Below are 25,769 nucleotides of genomic sequence, written 5' to 3' on the forward strand. Positions count from 1 at the left end.
AAACACCTGTTTCACCACATGAACAGCTTTGTAATTAGATACTCAATTGATCAGGTATTTTGGAGAAATGAAAAAAATATATAAACAATAGAAACTATTTCTGCCTGCCTAAGGATATATTTTAATATTGACTTTGTGTTCATTTTTGGTCTAGGGTAAAAGTTCTGTAAAAATTCCAAAGTTTAACCTGAAACCAGTGAAAGTGGAGAAGGAGGAGAAGCAGGAAGTAGAGATTAAACACTCTATGAAGGTGTCTGAACTTGCTCATGCTATGAACAAAAATATAGGTTAGTGTTCATAAATTCTCCATAAAGTCTTAACTCAAAATCTTCAAAAGGGTTTCCCATGCACAATGAGAGGCTACAGGCTTAAACACATGATTTGTAAAACTGTAAAAAATTGTGCTTTTGTAGATCATGTATATGAGACACTACTAAACACATCTGTAGACCTGGATGATCTAACGCCAGACACTGTGTTGGAGGAGGTGTGGGTAAAGGAGGTGGTAAAGAAGTCTGGGATGAAATACAGATGGGCCAAGATAGTGGAGACCAAAGTCAGAGAAAACAAAGACATCCAGAGACAGTAAGAAGGATGTATTATTTCTACATAAAGCACTGCACAAAATGGCAATTTTTAAAAATCTTAATAACGTTACTATTATTGTATGAAAACAATGGCAAAGCTTTGCAATTATTTGGAGAGGCCCAACAAACTTTTTACTTTCAAAACAAGTAAGGCTTTAATCTGATTTAAAAACCGTCTTGATACATGACTAGGCTTCAAAACATCAGCACCATATATCATAATTAGAACTTAATTAGATCAAGAACTTGCGTTCTCTTGTGTATATAAATCTTTTTCTATGGTATTGGGTCATAAAATGTTGACAATTTGTGTTTAAATAACCATTGTCAGTAAGATTATATTGTATATTGTATATGACTGATTCTTGTAAGGTTTCATGATTTGTAAATCCTGACTTATATCATTTTTTATAGACCTGATGCAGATCCTGCTTGCTTAGTAAATCGACCTCCAGTAGTAACCATTATGGGGCATGTGGATCATGGGAAAACTACATTACTAGACAGCCTGAGGAAGACTCAGATAGCTTCACAAGAGGCAGGAGGCATCACTCAACACATTGGAGCATTTCTGGGTAATATTCTTATTGGATTTATAGGCCTTTGAATGATAACTTCTTTGTGTATATAGTACGTTTCCAAGTAAGCATGAACAATTGAAAATCTATTGAATTTGTTCAAAAAGTGCCTTTCAAAATTTGTAATATAGTGATAGCTATTAAATGACATAAATGTATTCTGATCCATAGCTCCTAAACATTAATCAGAATTTACCTTTATCTCACTTCCATACAAAAAATCATACAAACACTCCGTTTATACCTCCCTATAATTTGAGCTAATTTACATTTCCCCTGAAACCTGCAGGGTTTTTTTTTTAAGTATTTAAAATTAAAGGATGTATTTTAAGGATTGTCAAGTCCTTCCAACAATAAAAGCATATATCATTAATTTAAAACATTTTACATAAAAATGCTGAAATAAGCTTGTTTTTTTACTTGCCTTACTTCATATTTGGGTATAAATTATACATATAATCTTGCTTTGTATTGTTTTAATGTTGTAGAATGTAGCCTGTATCTCCAGCACCAACATCAGTTCATGGCAGAGTATAAACAAATTTAGTGGTGTCAATTCCAGGTTCAGAGATTAAAAGTCCTCACCAGGATTTTGCTCAGGCTTGCTAGATTTTCTAATTAGCAATCCAGGTAAAATTAGTGGAATCAACACAATCCAGGAAGCCTGAGCAAAATCCTGGTGAGGACTTTTAATCTCTGAACCTGGAATTGACACCTCTAAACAAATTACCTAATGAATGTAAGAAAGGCTTAAGTGACCCTCTGATTAAAAAAAAGAGGACATCTAAATGTATAATACCTTTTGTGAGACTACCCTTACCCTTACCCAATTCTTCTGACTCCTCACTGACAATATCAATGTCCATTGCGATGATTTCCTGTAAACATCATCCGACTCCAGAGAGTATCACAAAAATTTTACATTTTAGCCAATAAGCGGACACAACAGCATCAAAATATATTCTTGCTCAAGTTCTATTTTTAAAGAAATACCTATTCTGTATTCCAAAAACAGACTTATTCCAAATGTATACAGACTTGTGTGTAATATTTATTTTAGGAGCATCTGAGACTTGTTCATAGTCCAATGTGTTTCATGTTTGATAAGCATGTTGTCTATGTGCAACATATCTGAAGGTTTCCCTTGGTTCCAGCTTGCTTAGAAACTTTGTCATTTGTGACTATATTTGTTGTTCTTATTATTAGTAGTAATAATACTAATACCAGGACATGAACTAGGGGTTTATGTCCTGGAACTACTTCCTACTTCTACTTCTGCTTCTTCTTGTTCTGGTTCTTGTTGTAAGTATTATTTTTCTGCCTTAAAATATAATGTGCAGTTAGCACGTAGTGCAGTTGTAATATACAGTGAGCATCTAGCCTGATGGTGGTGATATAGTGCAGCATTTGGCCTATATCTCCTGAACCATGACTCTTTCCTTTGATACAGTGAACCCATAGAAACCATGCGTATCTGACTTAACTAACTTTTAATTAATTATTTTAAAGAAGTCCCAGTTTTTCTGTTCGATACTGTAAGGAATGCCACCTGATCTGTCTTAATCAACCTCACCTGCCCCTCATTACCACACCCCCTTCAGCCTTACTTAAGCACTTCACCAGCACATCTCAGTTGCGAAGTATTGCCGACTCATGCCGCGTACCAAGCCTTTCTATATCCTGTCTGCTCTCCTGTGTCCTGACCCTCGCTTACGTCCCCGACCTTGTCTCCTGCCTAACCCCTCTGTACCTCCTGACTTCTGCTCCCCCGGTATGACCCTGGACCGTCCTGACCACGCCAAGAGAACGCTGTTACTGATCCTAGTACTCGTGATTCACCTGCCTGTGTTTGTACCAGCGTCTCATTTAAATAAAAGCGGTGTTCTTCCGCATTTGGATCCCTCTCTGCCTGTTCAATACGTTATAGAAATACTTCGCCATCAAATGGATTCAGCAGAAGCAACCATCGCGACTCTCACTGAAACGGTCCGCCAACTCACGGATATCATACGGAGTCAGGGAATTAACATCGCTGCCCTTCAGGAGGCTGTCCGCCTCGTCACGACCTCTGCTCCCACCTCCGTGAGTGTTCCTGCAGCAGAACCGGAACGCTACGATGGATCTCCTGATCGCTGTCGAAATTTCCTCATGCAATGCTCCATATACTTCACGTATCATCCAGCCCGGTTCCAAGCCGAGTTACACAGAGTCCACTTTATCCTGTCGTTCCTCACGGGAGTAGCAGGCGCCTGGGGTACAGCGTTGTGGGAAAGCCAGGACCCTGCCCTCCAGTCGGAGAGTCAGTTCACCGCAGTGTTCCGGGCTGTTTTCGATCATCCCGCGGACGGACGTGATGTGGGAGATCGGCTCTACGAACTCAAACAAGGACAACGCAGTGCTGCCGATTATGCTCGGGAGTTTCGTACGCTAGCTGCAGGAAGCGGTTGGAGTGAGTCTGCCTTGAAAACGGTTTTCCGCCGTGGTCTGCGAGACGACGTCCAGGTTGAACTCGCCTGTCGTAGTGAAGCCCTCACTTTATCAGAGTTTATCCAAGCGTCGATTAACGTTGACAAGTTGTTGTTGACTTACCACTCCAGTAAGACTGACGCTCCTGTCGCTACGTCTGGTGCACCACATGTATGTGCTCCGAGTCTTCGAATGTCAGACGAGTTCGTGCAGCTGGGCAGGTCCCCACTAACATGCCGATTGTTACTGAAGTATAGTCAAGTTAGCTTACCCGTACAAGTATCTTGGGGCGGCATAAATACTAACCTGTCTGCGTTAGTTGATTCGGGTGCAGCGGGCGATTTCATAGACCAGGACCTCGCCTACCACCTACACCTTCCCACTGTACCTATAGATCCCCCCGTGAGAGTGAATTCGCTGAATGGACAGCCTATAGGAGAGGGCGTGATTACGCTACGTACCTGCCCCGTAGAGTTGCGGGTTGGTCTGTTCCATAGTGAAATGAGAGAGTTCTTCCTCATATCCACGCCCCGAGATCCCGTCATACTCGGGTTTCCGTGGCTATCAATGCACGACCCTGAAATTTCCTGGAAGAAGCGAGAACTCGTACGTTGGAATGAGAATTGTCTTAGTAAGTGCATGCACCTACCACTCAGGTCCTCCTCGGTGGAAAGCCCCGACACTCCTCTCTCTGACGTCATCCCCGAGCAGTATCGCGCATTCGCTGACGTCTTCGACAAGGACAGTGCCTGTCGTCTGCCTCCTCATCGTCCCTGTGATTGCGCAATCGACCTCCTGCCTGGAGCCCCCTTACCTCGTAAGACGAAACCTTACCCTCTATCTCGCCCTGAAGATCAGGCGATGGAGTCCTACATCACCGAGGCTCTGCAGAAGGGGTTTATTCGACCATCTACCTCCCCGGTTGCTGCTGGTTTCTTTTTCATCGAAAAGAAGGATGGGGGATTACGACCTTGTATTGACTATCGTGCCTTAAACGCCGTAACGACGAAAAATGCTTACCCTCTCCCCTTTATCACAGCCTCCCAAGAGCGTCTGATGGGGGCGAATATGTTCACCAAGCTGGACTTACGCAGCGCTTACAACTTGATCCGTATTCGAGAGGGCGATGAGTGGAAGACAGCCTTTGTTACCGCCAGAGGGCACTACGAGTACTTAGTAATGCCGTATGGACTAACTAACAGCCCCGCAGTGTTCCAAGCGTTTATGGACGACATCTTCCGTGACCTGATCGATGACTTCGTGTTCGTTTATATAGACGATATCCTGATTTATTCCCCGTCTGCTTCTGAACATAGCCGACATGTCTCTGCAGTCTTGCAACGCCTTCGTGAGCATAATCTTTACGTGAAGGCGGAGAAATGTGAATTTCATCGCTCCTCGGTGACGTTTCTAGGATGTACGCTGTCCCCTGGCCAGATCTCTATGGATGCACAGAAAGTAAAAGCTGTCTTAAACTGGCCGACCCCTCGTTCCACGAAAGAGCTGCAGCGATTCCTGGGATTCGCTAACTTCTGTCGCCGTTTCATCCGAGGATTTGGTGAGTTGGCTACCCCTCTCACGAATCTCTTAAAGGGGGGGAGGAATCGGAAATTCACCTGGACTGCTAAAGAGGAACAGGCGTTCTCACTCCTCAAAAAGGCGTTCACGTCAGCCCCCATTCTGCACCTTCCTGACCCCCAACTCCAGTTCATCGTGGAAGTCGACGCCTCCGAGGTCGGAGTGGGCACTGTTCTCTCTCAAAGGCAGGGAAGCCCGCCGAAACTATACCCCTGCGCCTACTTCTCCAAAAAGCTGACCCCCGCGGAAATGAACTACGACGTGGGAGACCGGGAACTCCTGGCGATGAAACTCGCGCTCGAACAGTGGCGTCATTGGTTAGAGGGAGCGGAACACCCCTTCATTGTTTATACTGATCACAAGAACCTTGAATACCTGAAATCAGCCAGACGTCTAAACCCGCGACAAGCAAGGTGGGCACTGTTTTTCTCCCGGTTTCGTTTCACTGTCTCATACAGACCCGGGTCAAAGAACATCAAAGCCGATGCCCTGTCACGGATCCACGAAAAGGACGAAGCCACTCATGAACCTGGACGTATTCTGCCAGAGTCCTGTTTCCTCGCAGCTATTCGCTGGGCAGTACAAGAGGAATTAGACGAGGCTTTGCGCACTGAACCCAGTCCGGTGGAATGTCCGGAGGGGAAACAATACATGCCCGTATCCCTTCGGGGACGCATCCTACAACTCGCACACGATACGGCGGGCACAGGCCACCCAGGTATTACACGCACACGACACCTGATCTCTCAGCGTTACTGGTGGCCGTCCTGGGAGGATGACGTTCGTGATTATGTGCTGGCGTGTTCCGTTTGTGCTCAGACCCGTACTCCCCGTGCACTTCCAGCAGGAGAACTCCTTCCTTTACCTGTTCCTCACCGGCCATGGACGCACCTCGCAGTTGACTTTGTGACAGATTTGCCCACATCGGGAGGTAATACTGTTGTTACGGTAATCGTAGATCGATTCTCTAAAATGTGCCGTCTCATTCCTTGCCCCAAATTACCCACTGCCATGGATACAGCTCTTAACCTCTTCCATTACGTATTCCGTATTTATGGTTTACCCGAGGATATCGTCTCAGATAGAGGGACACAGTTTACGTCTCGAGTCTGGAAGCAGTTCTGCAAACTCCTTGGCATTACTGTTAGTCTTACTTCAGGCCACCACCCCCAGTCTAACGGAGAGGTTGAGCGTTACAATCAGGAGTTAGGGAGGTTTCTCCGACAGTACTGCGTTTCTCAACACGACTGGCATAAATACCTCCCATGGGCAGAGTACGCCCGGAATTCCATTATACACACCGCGACCAAACTCACACCCTTTCAATGTGTATACGGTTACCAACCTGCGTTTTTCCCGTGGGACAAGACACCGGCTGATGTCCCCGCCCTGGACAAATGGTTTAAACACAGTGCCCGTACATGGGAGCTAGCGCATGTACACTTGCGGCGTGCCCTACACACGCGCCGGCTCAATGCAAACCGTCGTCGTCTCCCCGCATTGATTTACCACCCGGGACAGAGAGTATGGCTGTCGACACAGAACCTGAACTTGAAGCAACGATGTAAAAAACTCAGTCCACGGTATATCGGTCCATTTAAAGTGCTCAGCAGAGTTAATGCCGTTACCTACAAGCTTCTTTTGCCGTCACATTACCGTATTAACCCTGTTTTCCACGTCTCTCTCCTGAAACCGGTTCACTACAGCCCATTCACCGTGCCCCCTGTGTATGATAAACCTCCGGACCCTCTGGAAATCGACGGTCGTCCAGCGTACATCGTCCGGGAGCTTTTGGAGTCCCGGCGCCGGCGAGGAGGTCTGCAATATTTAGTGGATTGGGAGGGATATGGCCCCGAGGAACGGGCCTGGATTCCAGCGAGGGATGTCCTCTGCCCCACGATGATCGTGGATTTCCACGCTACACATCCTAACTTTCCTGCCCCCCGGCGCCGCGGTCGCCCCCCAGCACGTCATAGAGCGTCAGGTGCCGCTCCTTTGAGGGGGGATACTGTAAGGAATGCCACCTGATCTGTCTTAATCAACCTCACCTGCCCCTCATTACCACACCCCCTTCAGCCTTACTTAAGCACTTCACCAGCACATCTCAGTTGCGAAGTATTGCCGACTCATGCCGCGTACCAAGCCTTTCTATATCCTGTCTGCTCTCCTGTGTCCTGACCCTCGCTTACGTCCCCGACCTTGTCTCCTGCCTAACCCCTCTGTACCTCCTGACTTCTGCTCCCCCGGTATGACCCTGGACCGTCCTGACCAAGCCAAGAGAACGCTGTTACTGATCCTAGTACTCGTGATTCACCTGCCTGTGTTTGTACCAGCGTCTCATTTAAATAAAAGCGGTGTTCTTCCGCATTTGGATCCCTCTCTGCCTGTTCAATACGTTACAGAAATGCACAAAATAAGTGTTGATATTTTGTAATTAAACATTTACAACAGAGTTTGTTTCACATAAATGATGGGAACAGTGGCATGGCACTATTTAGGTGTAAACGGAAGTTTTTTTCATTCAGGAACTATATTTGGTTGTGTTGTTGACAATAGGCTGGACATGATTTAGGAGCAGAGATTACATAATGATATAATAGTAATGTAACATTCTAACTTTATTGACATTGTTTAACCAGGCCTGCATGGTCATTTTAAAGGCATAATCACTTTTGTGTAAATTTGTCATTTCTTTTGAGTAAAAAATTGTATCAGTCACTGACTACTATCTACCCAGTCATGGCCCGGTCATTAATAGCCTGGTGGTTAGGGAACTGGTCTTGTGACTGGAGGGTCGTGGGTTCGATTCCCAGACCTGAGGCCATGACTGAGGTGCCCCTGAGCAATGCCCTTAACCCTCAATTGCTCACTTGTATAAAAAATGAGATAATAATGTAAGTCGCTCTGGATAAGGGTGTCTGCCAAAAGCCGTAAATGTACCCAGAAACAAACAAGTAAATGAAATGGAGCTTTTAACAATGAATAAGACAAAACAAACATTTATAACATGAGCACAAAACAGTTAAATGGGTAAACACTATTTTAGTAATAGATTTATTCATATACTGCCTGTTAAGAAAACATTGGCAAAAACCTTTAGGCACAGTTTTATGAACAAAAGTATATTTTACATTATTCAAGGTTGTTTGCCAGAATAAATGACTGATTTGCTTTCAGGTCTAAGTTACACAGAAATTATGCACAAAGCTAACAGTAATGTCTGAACAACAGCTCTGATAGTGAGCTTGTGGCACAAGCATACAAGCAATTTTTGTCTAACATAGACCTCATTGGAAAACGAGTTTCATTTGTTTTCCACCACATCAGCAGGCTTGTGACAATAACCAGAAATCTCTGATGCTGGTTGATCCTCTGGGGACATCACCAGTGTGCTGGCTGGGGACATCACCAGTGTGCTGGCTGGTGACATCACCAGTTTGCTGGCTGCTGTTTTTTGCCCAAAGGTTCTTTTTCTTTAGGTGGTCTATGTTGTTCCATTCCCTTTTCTCACTGTTCCACCCATATTGGGATTCTTGCTCAGAATGCTTATGGCTTTTAGATATGCAGATACAATGATCAGCTTTTAATCATTACTTAATAACCAAGTATGTTTGGTGGTAATTATGCTGGCAATGGTGGCAGCAGTGGTGGTAATTAATAATCTAGCCAATATTACATAGCTAATGTTCTACTTTTTCCAGTAGGAAAACATTTATTTTGAACTGCTCAGGATTTGCCTGTGGAAATATGCAATATGTAATGAAGGTTTTTATCATTTTTGCAAGTAGACTTGTTTACTTGTCTTGCTCAAACTCATGAGCTACTAGTCAAATCTTCCCCACAATTAACAAACATGCTGCTGAAGCATGCTGGTAAAATGTAGAGTTTCTCTTTGGTTCTGCATTGCTTGGAAACCTTATATTTTTAAAATAATTATATTTAATATTTTCTCCAGCAGGTTCAACAGCAATACTCCTAGGTCTTGTAACTTGATCAAAATGTGGCATATAATAACTGCTACTCAGAGATGTCTTCACATCATTGTATTTTATTTGGATGGTATGGATGTTGCTATCTTATTGTGTAGTTCCGAAATTGCAAGTCATACAATCAAAATTCTTCATGATTTGAATTCCTTACATTGGAACACCCAGACCTTTTACCTGCAGCCACTTTTAAACTGCTTATTAAAAAATAATAACTAATAGGGGTGGAAATCTCCAAGCACTCTATGATTCAATTCGATTACGATTCAGAGGTCTGCGATTCGATTATAAAACGATTATTGATGCATCTTGGTAGTAGCAATCCATGGTGAATTAACTTCAAAACTCCCATTTAACTTCAAAACTCCCATTTTATTTTATTTAATCAAACGAAAGCAATATGGCAAGTACAAGGCCACACTCCAGAGAACTGAACAAAGAAATACAAACTGAAAAAGTGCAGCTGTAGCAGCATGTTTGCAGTAAATTAACAGATTTCAGCAAATGTCAACTCTTAACCAACATTATGTGCAAACAACAAACAAATATGTGGTACCAAAACCACAGCGTCCACACAAGAGTAGAATTATGTGCTAGCAGCCGACTTAAAACAATCATGTGATAAAAAAAGCGAATTATTTCGAATCATTTCGAGTACATGTATAAATATTTAACTTAAGTTTAACGTGCTGGGAAATATAGAAATGGACCTTGAAAGTGATGTACAAGTGCTTGAATTCCACCTTGTAAAGGTGTATAAACCCTGCAAACATGACTTTGTTCATTGCGCTGAGGCGCGGCGCGCGAGAAGTTACAAAACTCAAGAGGCGCTCGGTCATCCTCCCAACCTTGCTTGGAATATTTGCATTCTCATTTGCAATCATATTTAAAACATTTTCCCCAGAGACTGTAGACATTGTTAACATATTGAAATGCAGTGGTGAGAATAAGTATTTGATACACAATCCTGTTGTAGTATGTGCAAACTTGGTCAAGAACTACAGGAAATGTCTGACCTCTGTAATTGCAAAGGTTTCTGTACCAAATAAGTTCTGTATTTGTATTGTATCAAATACTTATTTCATGTATTTGATACACTGCCATTTTGCTAATGTTCCCACCTACAAAGAATGGTGAGGTCTGTAATTTTTATTGTCAGTACATATCAACCGAGAGAGACGGAATCTAAAAAAAAACCCAGAAAATAACATTTTATGATTTTAATTTGCATTTTATTGCATTCAATAAGTATTTGATACAATAGAAAAACAGAACTTATTTGGTACGGAAACCTTTTCGATTACAGAGGTCAGACATTTCATGTAGTTCTGGACCAAGTTTGCACACACTGCAACAGGACTGTATCAAATACTTAGTTTCCCCACTGTGAGCTATATGAATATGTTGATATAAAGACTCACTATGTTTGAATACAAGTTTATGCAAATATATTAATATGATTTGAACTCATTGTTTGTATAGTCCAGCAGCCCTCTGGCCAAATGATTACCTTTCTGGACACCCCTGGACATAGAGCATTTTCTGCCATGAGGGCCCGTGGCACCTTGGTTACAGACATCATCATTTTGGTAGTTGCAGCTGATGATGGAGTAAAGGACCAGACCATTGAGTCCATACAACATGCCCAGAAAGCCAAAGGTAATCAACATAGCTTAAAGTTGGATATCATCAGCATGTGATCAGCTGTTCTGTTTCATTGACATAGTTAAAAATTGTTAGTCCAAACGTTTCATTTCTTCTAATTTTTTGAATTTCTAAATGCAAAAAATAGCAAACCTAGAGTACTGTCTTTGTGATGCTGAGATAGTAAGATTTGTGTATTTTTTTCTAGTGCCTATTATTGTGGCAGTGAATAAATGTGATAAACCTCAGGCAGACCCTGAGAAGGTGAAACGTGATCTGCTGGCTCATGATGTTGTGTGTGAAGAGTTAGGAGGAGATGTCCAGTCCGTCCACATTTCGGCTTCAAAGGTGTGTGCATCACATGATTATTACAACCTAATATTACAGTTGCTGTTTTAGAAAAGCAATTATGGAAGATACAAGGGGATTTCTGATGTGCAGGCACCCACAATGGTCCATATAAACATTAGGTTTTAGATCATTCTCAGTTCTGGCTTGTTTTGAGGTTTACGATCAAATAAAGTCTTGGTTTCCATAGTGTGTCAAACCTATTGTGAAATTCAAGCTCTCAAACAAAGGATGATTTGTTAGCTACTTTTGTGTCTAAATAGCCTCCTAGCTAGATAGCTAACAAACTAATTAACTCTGTTTTACCAGATCGATAACAGTGGTTTCTTGCTAGATTAAAATTTCACTGACATTAGAATTAATCACTATCTATATTTACTTATCAAGAAGAAGAAATTACTTGAATTTTACTTGAACAAAGCAACAAATTAATAACTTGTTCACTACTCTGGAGGATATGTATTCTGACAATATTCTGGTTAGAAAGAAAAACAGGACCATTTTTCTTGGAAAAAGTGTTTGCTGTTTATAACTTGTCAAATGTCACTTCACTGTAATTTCTATGTAATTTCATATCTCATGTAATATACGGAGCATAGGGGACAAGTTCATAAAACATTGATGGGCATTAACAGAAATTGCACCACAGTATCATATTGCCTCTTCATAAATGTGTTTTCTGGCATATGCAAAATCTATCACAGAAATTACAGAATATGTGATATAATTTGCATATGATATTATTGATATTATTGTCATAATAGAACACTGCTTTGCAAAAAACGTTTTCCAGTAAGAAGCTGATGTGGATTGCATGAACTTTCAGTGTTTAGTCACACATGCAAATCATCAACAAATTCCAGCATCTGCATGGATTTGGACAAACTGAAATAGTGCATTGAAACAGGAAACACTGAAACTGCACATGATGAGCAAGTTTGGAGCAGGGTCTTTAAACGGGGCTCTAAACAGAATTAGTTTTTCACATTTTTTGTTCAAATGTGTTTAATGTATCTCCAGGGAGATAATCTTTTGGATCTGCTTGAAGCCACAGTAACATTAGCAGAGGTGTTACAGCTGAAGGCTGACCCCAGAGGCCTAGTAGAAGGCACCATTATTGAAAGCCGCACGGACAAAGGAAAAGGGTGGGTATCTTAGCAAATATGTTTTATTAACGTAGCATGTACTCTACTTGTGTGTAAACATTGTATGAATATAAAACATTCTTTGCTTAAAGGAACAATAAGTAATATTTACTGTACTAATTTATAACATGACCATGATATGTCATCAGATATTACAGAAATATGCAAAGCTGATTCACATGCTTATTCATAATTTGTCTGCCAAATACTGCATGCTGCAGTCACTGAAGCAAGCAAAACTGGATCAACAGTTAATGTTAGACATCAGCACTTCATATCTGAGATATGCATCAGGCTGCAGCAAGGAAGAGTAGTATGCTACTACTTCAAAATAAATATTATGAGTTATCTTATATGTTATCTGTTACATTGAGCAGTATGCTATTGGGCCTGGAAAATAGTCCAACTCCAGAGTGTTTGAGCAGTAGGCTTGAGTGTTTGAGCAGTAGGCTTTTGTTTACAACAGGTTTAGTTGCCTATAAATCCACGAGATATGGAGGTAAGGGTTGCAAACCTATACATTAGCTGATAAATGTTTGTTGAAGTTTTAATATATATTAAAACTAGTGGTGGGCCGTTAATTTGATACTCTTATCGGGCGATATAAAAATTATCGCCGTTAATCTATTCTTAAAGTTGGGTTTGGAACTGGGTCAAAATGGGTAAGCAAACCATGATGACTTTCAACATGATAGTTTAGCTCGGCTGTATTCCTAACCAAATTGCACAGTAGGGGCGAGAACGAGTTTTTAAACCTGTGATTTACAAATCGTACGTGTTTTTACATGGATGCAGCCACAAAGTCGCCAGGTTTGCTTCATGGAAAATTCATTTTAGGAACGTAAAGTGTTACCGGAGCGGAGCTCGGAGCGGTCGTTTTCTGCATGGTCCTAGCGCTAGATTCGTCGCTATTTAAATATTTCTTTTTAACCGTTAAAACTACAGAGGACCAAAACTGACTTTTGAAAATGATGTCCGTGAGGTTAAATGTACTAAATGTTGGCTTACATTTCAAATATCATGTTTAGCTGAATAAACATGCTATTTAATGTACAGTATGTAGGCTTACAAATTCATGTTTAACTGAATAAACCGTTGAACACGAGCCTAGATTTTATTGAGCATGTTTTTTTTTCTTCAAGTATCAAAGTAGAACAGCTTCCTCAAGCAGTCATTGATGCATTTTGGAAACAGGAGATGAGCCCCTGGTCTAATGCACCCTCTGTATTAAGAAATCCTATCTCAAAAACTGACTTTTAGTCATTACTTGGGTAGCACGCATATGAGCCATTTTATTATAGATTAATCTAGATTAATTTAAAGATTTCAGTGAGATTAATCTAGATTAAAAAAATTAATCTATGCCCACCCCTAATTAAAACTTTATTACTGCATGCAACTCTTTTGCTAATATTCGTAAATAGTTGGGAATTATTGTCTCGCCAGCACCCTTGAATGCAGCCAAAGTAGTTATCTCCTTGGCAGTGATGTCAGTAACGCGTTACTCTAATCTTACCTCTTTTTTCAGTAACGAGTAATATAACGAGTTACTATTTCCAGTCCAGTAATCAGATTAAAGTTACTTATCCAAGTAACTGTGCGTTACTATTTTTATTTTCCTTAGTAAAATGTATATTTTTGCTTTCTTCTTGGCTCAGTTATACTTTTGTGTCTGACCGTAGCGCTCTACTCCACGCTGCGGGCGAACTTGTGAGAGCACGAGCGCGTTCACTTCATTCTGTGCAGTGTTCTCCGTAACGATATGTGGTAGTATAAAGAAATATCCCTCAAAAACAGGAGAAGGAACAATGACCTGACGAATTTTAATGCTGCATTGTGTTCCACGTTTGAAAAGTGCTGGAATTTTGGCTAACGTACCCTACATAAAAATGCTTGAAATTGTAATATTTCATTTCACAACAAATAGCTGTCTGACTGAATAGTTCGCATGTATTACGTTTGCAAATATATTTACAAATAATACCGCATAGTGACACAAACGTAATGTCAGGATGGGATGAGAGCAGGCCCACGTATAATGGCCACGGTTTGCTACCGTGGCATAGATTCAGCAAGTTACTGGAAGTATTCCTCAGAGAGTCTGATCTAGATTGGCATGATAACATCACACAGTTGCTGCAGATTTGTTGGCTGCACATCCATGATGTGAATTGTCATGTTCAAGAAACCAGTCTGAGATGATTCGCTTCATGACATGGTGGGTTATCCTGCTGGAAGTAGCCATCGGAAGATGGGTACACTATGGTCATAAAGGGATGGACATGGTCAGCAACAACCTACTCAGGTAGGCTGTGGCGTTGACATGATACTCACTTGGTACTAATGGACCCAAAGTGTGCCAGGAAAATATCTGGTGGGGATTTGTATGTTTAATCAACTTTTCCATGATATTCAAATTTTTTTGGAATGGGTTTGTATATACAAATATTATTTGTATATAATTAATTCAGAATCACTTTGCTTTCACAGCTGGACCTCTGTATGTATGTGTGTATGTGTGTGTGTGTATATATATATATATATATATAGGGGTGGGCATAGATACATTTTTTAAATGTAGATTAATCTCACTGAAATCTTGAAATTAATCTAGATTAATCTATATTAAAATGGCTTGCTACCCAAGTAATGACCTAAAAGTCAGTTTTTGAGATAGGGTTTCTTAATACAGATGGTGCATTAAACCAGGGGCTCATCTCCTGTTTCCAAAATGCATCAATGACTGAATGAAGCTGCATCAATGAAGCTATTCTACTTTGATACTTGAAGAAAAAAAACATGCTCAATAAACTGTAGGCTACTCGTGTTCAACGGTTTATTCAGTTAAACATGAATTTGTATGCCTACTGTACATTAAATGGGGTTGATAACATGTTTATTCAGCTAAACATGATATTTGAAATGTAAGCCAACATTTAGTACATTTAACCTCACGGACGTAATTTGGGGGGGACTTTTTCAAAAGCCGGTTTTGGTCCTATGCAGTTTTAACGGTTAAAAAGAAATATTTAAATGGCGACGAATCTAGCGCTAGGACCATGCAGAAAACGACCGCTCCGAACTCCGCTCCGGTAACACTTTACGTTCCTAAAAATGAATTTTCCATGAAGCAAACCTGGCGACTTCGTGGCTGCATCCATGTAAACACACGAACGATTTGTAATTCACAGGTTTAAAAACTCGTTCTCGCCCCTACTGTGCAATTTGGTTAGGAATACAGCCAAGCTAAACTATCAAGTTGAAAGTCATCATAGTTTGCTTACCCATTTTGACCCAGTTCCCAACCCAACTTTAAGAATAGATTAACGGCGATAATTTTTATATCGCCCGATAAGAGTATCAAATTAATGAACGCCGTTAACGGCCCACCACTAATATATATATATATATTAGGGGTGGGCATAGATTCATTTTTTTAATCTAGATTAATCTCACTGAAATCTTGACATGTCCCCCCCACTTTTTCAAAAGCCGGTTTTGGTCCTCTGCCGGCGTGGTCTTCCTTGCCGACGTGTCGTTTTGTGCCTCGAACCGTGGAGGGAGGCATCACCGTCACAGGACGGTGGTGTTGTCCTGTAGTTGGTGATTGCCTGGATGCCCTGCCACATGCGCCGTGTGTCACCAGTGTCTTTGAAGTGGCTGTGGATTCTCTGGGCATGTGTGTGCTTTTCCTCTCTGATGGCTCGTGACAGTTTGGCCCTTGCTGTCCTCAGGGCCGCCTTGTCACCTGCTCTGAAGGCTGAGTCGCCGGTCCTCAGCAGCGCACATACCTCAGCAGTCATCCACGGCTTCTAGTTTGGGCGTGTGGTGATGGTCCTGGAGACAGTAACATCATCAATGCACTTGCTGATGTAGCCAGTGACTGATGCTGTGTACTCCTCCAGGTTAACTGTGTCACCGTCAGTTGCAGCCTCCCTGAACATGTCCCACACAGTGCGCTCAAAACATTTGAGCAGAGATGGCTCCTGCCGGCCAGGTTCTTACCTGCTTCTGAACTGGTCTGGAGTGTCTGATGAACGGTCTGTAGGCTGGGGTGAGCCACACAGACATGTGGTCCGAGAATGCGAGGTGGGGCGGGGCACCGCCCAGTACGGATGTTTGTTTTGCAGATCGCTGATAGCTCCGTACAGTTCACATAGTGCCTCCTTAGCATTAGCACTAGCGCTAGGTGGTATGTACACAGCAGCTATTAGCACGGCAGAGAGTTCTCATGCCAAATAAAAAGGTCTACATCTGACTATCAGGAACTCCACCAGTGGAGAGCAGTGTCTAGCGACAGTCGCAGCGTTGTTGCACCATTCTGTGTTGGATCCCAGCTCTTTTTCCGCGCTTTCGCTCGCACTGCTTGCAATGATACTTCCTCAGCGCTCCACCCTCAGGCAACGCCGCGGTCTGCAGGCCTGGGTCTCGTAGCAGGCTGAGCTCTCGTAGCGTCTGCGGAACATCATCTTGGAGCTTGTTTCCTGACTAATTTCTCCACTGTAGCAGGGTATGGCAGTGGTAGAACATGTGCATTTGTGTTCCCATGCACTTAACAGCAGAAAAAAACTGGAAGTAGCGACAACCAGTAACACAAAAGCACCATTTTCGGACCCGGACTGGCCGCTGCGTGTTAAAGCTCCACCATCTCATCCATTCAGTGATACTCTGAATAAAACACTTCCATTTTCTTATAATAAAGCTGACAGTTGACTGTCGAATACTTAGGAGCGAGGAAATTTCACAACTGGATTTGTTGCATAGGTGGCATCTTATCACAGTTCCACACTGGAATTCACTGAGCTCCTGAAGAGGGTTTTCCATCCACCGAGTTTTTGCGCATTTTGAAAATGCGCATGAAAAAAGCTGGATGGAAAAAGACTAAAATTCGAAAAAAGCCCCAAATATCGCAAAAAGATTTTTACGCTAGGAGGAGGTGGAAAAGTTAGACTATCGCATCGACAAAATTCGAAAAAAACTGGGTGGAAAAGGGTTTTTCGCATAAACGATGACATATCATGCCTCAAGTCATGTGGTTCTGTACATGATCACGATGTAAAGATGGCAAATACATGCAAAAACAGTTCTGGAGAGAGCAAAAATTGAATTTAACTTCTCCATGTATAGAAAAGAAAAAGAAAAAAATGTTTCAAAACCTCAACGTGCAAAAATGCGTAACTGCCAGATGGATGTAAAACCACTATTGTTTGGCGTCCTCTCACGTGATCTAAAGTTTATTCACACAACTGTAATGAATGGAAACAAGGCTTAATTCGCATTTTTTTCTGCCGAAACTTGGAAATTGCGCATTATTTTTTCGAAAGGTTTGGATGGAAACCCGGCTTGAGAGTTGCCTACTCTTTCATAAATGTTTGTAAAAAGTGCATGTCTTAAGTGCTTAATTTTATACACATGTGGCTGTGGAAGTGATTGGAACACCTGATATCAATAATTTGAATGGGAAAGTGAATACTTTTGGCAATATAGTATATATATACCTATATATTACAGTGATAAACTAACAAAAGACAAGAAGGATTTATGGCATACCTGAGAATGTCTCGGCCAAGTTAATGTCATTTTCTGAAATGTCTCCTACTCCAAAATGCACTATATTCATCTGGCACTGTTCATCTGCATCATAACTGTCAAGTATGTTCAAAACAGCCTCCACTGAGCCGTCAACGTCACCTAAACTCACACATACAGTTCACAAGATTATTACTACAAGCTTATTATATACACAACATCACCTAAACTCACACATACAGTTCACAAGATTATTACTACAAGCTTATTATATACACAACATCACCTAAACTCACACATACAGTTCACAAGATTATTACTACAAGCTTATTATATACACAACATCACCTAAACTCACACATACAGTTCACAAGATTATTACTACAAGCTTATTATATACTTTTGCAGGATAGCCGAGTGGCACTTGCAAAAAATTGAAAAACAGAACTGGAAGTTCCAATAAACCACTTTCATTGAGTCCACCGTGAAGAGTGCCTTCGAACCCAACAAACATTAAGAAAGAATGCGAAAAAAAAAAAAAAAAAACAAAGTTAACATAAACTAATCAACTCAATAGACATATGTCAACCAGGCCCTCAAACTCCTCTGCACTCCAAGCCAGCCCTCTCCCTCTTATCACAGAGTTCTGCCTTTTTCAAACAGCTTACCCCTTGGACTCAACCACCGACCGGCACGCCCGCAGGTAAGGTTTAAAATGCATCAGTTCCTAATTACCTTCTTCCATTTTATCTTAAATCAAACATTTTATTATTTAAGCAATATTTTAGTATGAATATAAAACATTTCATAATAAAACATTCATGCTGGAATACCCTTTTCAGAACCAGAATCATAAAAGCAGGTCCACTCCCCCGGCTCAAACATCCGAAATGGAACATTCCACCTGTAACAACCTCAAGCTACAAAACCCCACAAACCCCTGGGCTCAGGTCCATTGACCTGTAAGAGGCTGCGAACATGCTGGGACAAACAGGTAAGTTGAACAAATTTTCAAATCCCATAATAAACAGTTAAAAATGCATGGAATTTTGTAATCCTCTACACCACTAGTGGGCCACCCTGAATAGTGCAAGATAATCACAGTGGTTTATTTTTTTTCAGAGTTCTGACGAAGTCCAACTGCAGCCCTGTGGGTTTCAATAAAAGAGTCTTTAAAACTGAGGTTTTCTCGTGGTTCTGTCCATTATAATAGCTCACAACATGGAACGGACGAGAGCTCCATTACATATGCACAGCACTGTTAAATATTTTTTGTTCATTGTATTACAAAATACACAGTTTGTCTAAACATGGAGGATAGGTTCCCTTTTGAGTCTTAGTCCTCCTGAGGTTTCTTCCTAACCCCCATCATCATAGGGAGTTTTTCCTTGCCACTGTCACCTCTGGCTTGCTCATTAGGGATCTGCACCCATTTGACTGATATGTGGACCTAACTCCTAATTACTGAATTCATGTTGAAACCATACCCATTACTAGAATGGGTTTAAAATAAAGCGCATTAGGACGGGTGTACCTAATAAAGTGGCCGGAGAGTGTATATACGTCAAGATTAATTTGGAGGAATGGTGAAAGTGAAATCCAGTGTTTTTTTTCTTTCTTTCTGTATTCCAAGTCTTAAAGGTGTGTGAGCTCTGTTCTCATGATTCTCTGCTAAAACAGTATGCTCAGACAAGACCATAATTTGCAGAAACTCCATCCACCTCACTAGTCACTAGCATGACAGTTGACCTGAAAGTGGTGCAATAATATACATTTAACATTAACTACTGTTTTGCATTTTGCCCCATTTTTAAATTTATTTTTTGCTCTGATCTACGAGATATACTTCTGCGACTTTCATCTATTCCCTCTATTATCTGAAAATGTACACCTTTGCATAATTTGGTTTAAGTTTCAGAAGTTTTATTAGTAGGATTTACAGCAGTAAGCAGTGAATATCCGACTAGTGCTGTTTATCAGAGAACTCTGTATCTTTGTCCTTTTGCAGACCTGTAACAACAGCCATAATTCATCGGGGCACTCTGAAGAAGGGCTGTGTGCTCGTGGCAGGGAATGCTTGGGCTAAAGTACGCTGGCTGTTTGATGAGAACAACAGAGCAGTGATGGAAGCACCTCCTGGTACTCCGGTTGAGATTGTTGGCTGGAAGGAGCTACCCTCTACTGGCAAGGAAATACTGGAAGTTGAGTCAGAGGTCAGTGTTTGGACATATAGATAAATATAAGATGTTGTAACTTCCTACAGTTATTTATATATATATATAAAATATAAAATCAAATCATATTGTATCCTTAGAGTCTCGTATCGTCTTTTCTATGTACCCAAATATATTTTGTAATTAGATTTTTTTATTTTTACATCAGTGTTAAAAATGTACCGTATTTTTCGGACTATAAGCCACTACTTTTTCCCCACGATTTGAACCATGCGGCTTATACTGAGGTGCGGCTTTTCTGTAGATTTTTCTTCACCCGTCAGGGGGCGGAGCAGAAAATGAATCAGGTGGTAGGTCAAAGTTGTAAATCAAAGAAGAACGTGCTCAATTTCATTTAGTACATGCAAGCAGCAGGCACGACAGAGAAATTGTTTCAAACCAACATGTGTTTTCAAACCAACAATTCCGAGTCCCCTCGTTTGCACACGCATAAAGTTGCAACAGATGATATTTGGGAGTTACAGTGACTATAACTTCATTGAGCACCATAATACTGCTGTAATACTGTGAAGTTGTGGTCAGAGGTGTATTTTATTTAAAATAATTAACACCCTTGAGCCAGTGTGGCTTTGGACATGGATAATGCCGTGCCATTTGCTGTGATGGATAATTAAAGTCTAGCTCTTATTTATGCATAGAAACATAAATTGTCAATATAATCTGTAGCGTCTTTATGCGCGGATAAACAAGGGGAGTCGGAATTCAACACAACACCGGCTGAAAGCCAAAACTGTCGCACATGAAATGCTACAGGCACCATTCAGAAACTGATCAGTTAAAACTGAACAGAAACTGTTCAGTTCAATGTACAGTGAGTCCCCGCTTAATGATGGGGTTAGAGACTGAAAATCCATCGTAAAGCATTTTTGTTGTTAAGCTTGACCCTAGATTTAGATACGCTTTGATCGTAAATACAGTATAGAAAAAACTAACAATGTTCTCGTGTGTGCGTACAGCGTGAGAAAGAGCGATTGCATTGCCAAGATGGGCTGCGGTGGAGGCTGCGCTGCATCAGCTTATCGTACACAACACCCCACAACACTCCACTGTGCTGCCACTGCTCCTCTGCGCACCGCGCAAAATGTAAAAAAGTCGGTCGTAACTCCGGTCCATCGTTAATCAGACCCGTCGTTAAGCGCGGACTCAATGTATTCAGTTCAGTAGATATATGCAGCTTATAGCCCGGTGCAGCTTATTCAACATTTTCCATAAAAAAAAAAAAAAAAAACTTTGTAGGTGCGGCTTGTATTGTGGTGCGCTCTATAGTCCAGAAAATACGGTAATTTTGTTATACAATTCACCAATAACACCTCAAATATTTAGTTATGAGTAGAGATGGACAAGCCTAAAAAAATTAGCTGTCTACAATTTACTCAAAAAAAGGAAAGGATTGGTGTACAAGTTACTACAAGCTACATCCGTGACTGATGTCACATATGCTACTAATTAAAATAGAACCAATAGAAGCTGCCAGACATGTCACTTTGGTTAGTTTTGTTAGCAGCTAGCAGCAGTTTTAGTGAATACAGAACTATTGGACTCCTTATATCCACAGAAAAGGGCTCGGGAGGTAGTGGAGTGGCGCACATACATGCAGGAGCAGAACAAGTTGAAGGAACACCAGAGGGTTATTGAAGCCAAGCAAAAGCAGCACCAAGACAACTATACTAAAGGGAGGGAAAGCCTGGCGCATCTAAACTGGAAGCAGAAAAAAGCTGCTTTGTACCATGCCAACAAGCAACACATGGCTGTCAGACCAAGTGAGAGAAGTGAGACAAAGGAGTTAAGTCTTCCTATCATTGTCAAAGGTAAAAATGTCCCCATATCTATCTATCTATCTATCTATCTATCTATCTATCTATCTATATATATATATATATATATATATATATATCTATCTATATATATATATATATATATATATATATATATATTAGGGATGCAAATTATCGATTAATTCATTAATCGTTAGTTGACTGATCTTATCGATCGACTTTCGATTAATCGATAAGCGGCGTTTTTCACCTGAATTTCAGTGTTTCAATAGGGCTTTAAAAAATATCAGCTAAATATACTGCTCAAAAAAATTAAGGGAACACAAAAATAACACATCCTAGATCTCAATTAATAAAAATCTTTGAAATCAGTTGAAAATCTCTCATTTCTACCGGTTGTCTGTTCCATTTGCACAAGAGCAGTTGAAATTGATTCACAATCAGTGTTGCTTCCTATCTGAACATGAAGTGTGGATGACTTGGAGTTACATTGTGTTGTTTAAGTGTTCCCTTTATTTTTTTGAGCAGTGTAGTTAAAACATTTTGTTCAAAAAGTATATATTATATTATGATAATTATATTGTATTATATTATATATTGCTCAAGTAATTATGCATGAGGAAATTTTTATGGTATAACAAAATACATTCTTTCATTTTAAAAAAGGAATAAATTAAGGGCTGGCTCAGTTCAATTTGAAACATTAGACATTAATAAGTACATAAAAAATGCGCTCCAGACAATTTACAGCTGAAGAGGTTTTATCACAGCTTCTGAACTGGGATAGTGATGTAGAGGAAGAGATTTCTGAGATGGAAGATCCTTCAGAGCCAGAGGACAATGCAATTGATGATCCAGATTATCAATTTTTCCACAATGAGGAGGATTCAGAGGACGAGTCTGCCAGTGTGCATTCATCAGATGAAAACCATGAAACGCAACAATCATCATCCACAGAGGGAACATGGACGTCTAAAGATGGTAAAATAAAATGGTCAACATCACCACACCAAAGCCGAGGGAGACTCTCATCTTCTAATGTCATCAAAATGACTCCTGGTCCGACAAAATATGCCATCACAAGAATTGATGATATTGAATCAGCATTTCAACTCTTCATATCCCCACCCATAGAGAAGATAATCCTTGACATGACCAACTTGGAAGGCAGGCGTGTCTATCAAGAAAAATGGAAGTCATTAGATCCAACTGACTTGCATGCTTACATTGGAATTCTGGTGTTGGCTGGAGTATACAGGTCAAAGGGTGAAGCAACCAAGTTTATGGAATGAAGAAAATGGAAGGCCGATCTTCCGAGCAACAATGTCTTTAGAGACATTTCACATGATCTCTCGTGTGATCCGATTTGACAACCGTGACACCAGAGGTGGTCGACGTGAGAGAGACAAACTTGCAGCGATCAGAGATGTTTGGGATAAATGGGTCGCAATCCTGCCTTTATTGTATAATCCTGGCCCACATGTTACTGTTGATGAGCGTCTTGTTCCATTCAGAGGACGCTGTCCTTTCCGACAGTATATGCCAAAAAAGCCTGCGAAATATGGAATAAAAATATGGGCAGCCTGTGATGCCAAATCCAGTTATGCGTGGAACTTGCAAGTATATACTGGAAAGCCACCTGGAGGAGCACCTGAGAAGAATCAGGGAATGCGTGTGGTGTTGGACATGACTGAAGGGTTGCAAGGTCATAACATCACGTTTGACAATTTCTTTACATCCTACCATCTTGGAGAAAAACTTCTGGAGAAAAAGCTGACCATGTTGGGAACAGTCAGAAAAAATAAGCCAGAACTTCCCAGTGAGATGCTGAAGATGCAAGGAAGACCTCAGCATTCCTCAAAATTTGCTTTCACAGAGAAAACAACACTTGTTTCTTACTGCCCAAAGAGAAACAAAAATGTTCTTGTGATGAGCACAATGCACAGAGATGCATCTGTGACCACAAGAGACGACATGAAGCCACAAATGATCCTGGATTACAACTCCACCAAAGGAGGAGTGGACAATCTGGACAAAGTCACAGCAACATATAGTTGCCAGCGCAAGACTGCCCGTTGGCCCTTGGTGGTTTTTTACAACATTGTGGACGTGTCTGCTTACAATGCCTATGTGCTGTGGATTGAGATCAACCAGCAGTGGAATGCCAGCAAACTGTACAGACGTCGACTTTTCTTGGAAGAACTAGGCAAAGCACTCGTCACTCCCAAGATCCAGAACCGGGCCAGGCCAGCTCGAACCCCAGCAGCTGCAGCTATCATCGCAAAGGTCCAGGGCAGGGCATCTGACCAACCGACAATGGATCCTTTGTACACAGGTGCAAAGAAACGCAAAAGATGCCAAGTTTGTCCCTCCCGGGATGACAGTAAAACAAGTACATGTTGTGTGAGGTGCAAGAAGTACATCTGCAGAAAGCACACGGTCACATCCTGTCCATCATGTGGGGAACACTGAAAAAGTTGAACATTGAAATCTTCAAGATTTGTATTTCTCTTCTTTTCATCTGTTCTAAATGTTTGTATGATCTAAAATAAAGATCTAATATCAGCTGTAAGGCAGTCTGAACTGAGAATCGCTTTGCCATCTTGATCATTTGTGGTATGGAAGCATGCTGACAGCATTTACAGCATCACGTCCCCATGATTGGGTGAAACACACACAAACACGCACACACACACACACAGGTCCAGAGAGGAGGGAGTGATAATGAGGGCTGAGAGAAAAGATGCTTCTTTCAGATCTCACCCCTTTGTCTCTATGGATATTCTTCGTCTGCTCTCTGACAATATGCAATCAACCCCTGATGTGGCAACCATCAAAAGTGTTGATGGTTGCCCACCTTTGCATGCCAAACACCTCTGTCCTTTGTTTGTATATCCTTTGAAGTCATACCGACAACTATCAACTTTCCAATCCAATGTTGATTGCCGACTTTGACTAGCCCAGGGTCCAGTGGACCCTGGATGTAATATAAATGTGAAGGGGGGTGTATGGGGGGGGGGGGGGGGGGGGGTGGTCACTGCAAATATTTTCTGATTTATGTTGCTCAATCTGTTCTAAATGTTTGTATGATCTAAAATAGGTTTATCTTCAATTTTGGATGTTTTTAGTGGATTTACACAACAGGGGTCAAAATGACCCTAACATAATATTGGTTTTTTTTCCTCACCAAAATAAAAGGGTTTAAAAAAATGTTTTAAAAAAAGAAGAAATTAAATAGAGAGCCAAACAGAATATTATTGAGCCCATGTTTGGACAATGTGTCTAGCTTTGTAGTGAACACATACTGTAACGCGACCGGAGAGTGCCCAAGTTTCCACAACATCATTGAGCTTGTCAGTTAAACTGTCAGCGGTGTGTCTATCCGACATGTTTGTCGTAATCAGCACTGCAGATTTTAGCTGCCAGTTCTCATCAGTGTAGTGGCACGTCACAGTAATGTAACTTTCTGTTGTTAGAGCCGTCCAACAATCTGTTGTAAGGGCTACAGTAGTAGCAGTAGATAGCTTTGTTTTTAGCTCACTCGTATTTTTTTGTAGCGAGCTTCGAAAACGCTCGCCTTCCCAGTGTAGCTGTGATTTTAGGTTGACCAGGTGCACTGGTGATATGCAGGACAGCTGCATGCATGGTGTTCAAATGATAATTGAGTGAGCTAGTGGAACTGTTGTACTTCAATACCGCATTACACACAGAACATTTGACTTCTTTGCCTAAATTAACAATGTTGAAATTGTAGCGACTACTACTCCTCGCAGCGAGTTCCCTAACAGACAGGCACTTGGCCCTTTAAGTGACACTGGGAGAGCGGCGCCTGCGCGCGCCAGGGGAGGAGAAGAGAACAGTGCTATTGTTTGAGTTGCGTGGAAAATAAAGTTTCCCTC

General features: G+C 41.2%; 1 protein-coding gene across 2 annotated transcripts in view; it reads left to right on the plus strand.

Moving 5' to 3' along the window:
* mtif2 (mitochondrial translational initiation factor 2) overlaps positions 1–25,769 on the plus strand; it is a 63,786-nt gene that overhangs the window by 776 nt on the left and 37,241 nt on the right. Inside the window, exons 3-10 of one of the 2 annotated variants that reach the window (XM_077013693.1) lie at positions 155–287; positions 414–585; positions 1,002–1,162; positions 10,678–10,854; positions 11,048–11,187; positions 12,208–12,332; positions 19,870–20,074; positions 21,651–21,903. In XM_077013693.1, coding sequence (XP_076869808.1) covers positions 155–287; positions 414–585; positions 1,002–1,162; positions 10,678–10,854; positions 11,048–11,187; positions 12,208–12,332; positions 19,870–20,074; positions 21,651–21,903 — 1,366 coding nt within the window. The remainder of the gene's footprint in view (positions 1–154; positions 288–413; positions 586–1,001; positions 1,163–10,677; positions 10,855–11,047; positions 11,188–12,207; positions 12,333–19,869; positions 20,075–21,650; positions 21,904–25,769) is intronic. The other variant, XM_077013694.1, reaches the window with a different exon arrangement.

This window comes from Brachyhypopomus gauderio, chromosome 8 (genome assembly GCF_052324685.1).
Source record: "Brachyhypopomus gauderio isolate BG-103 chromosome 8, BGAUD_0.2, whole genome shotgun sequence".
NCBI lineage: Eukaryota > Metazoa > Chordata > Actinopteri > Gymnotiformes > Hypopomidae > Brachyhypopomus > Brachyhypopomus gauderio.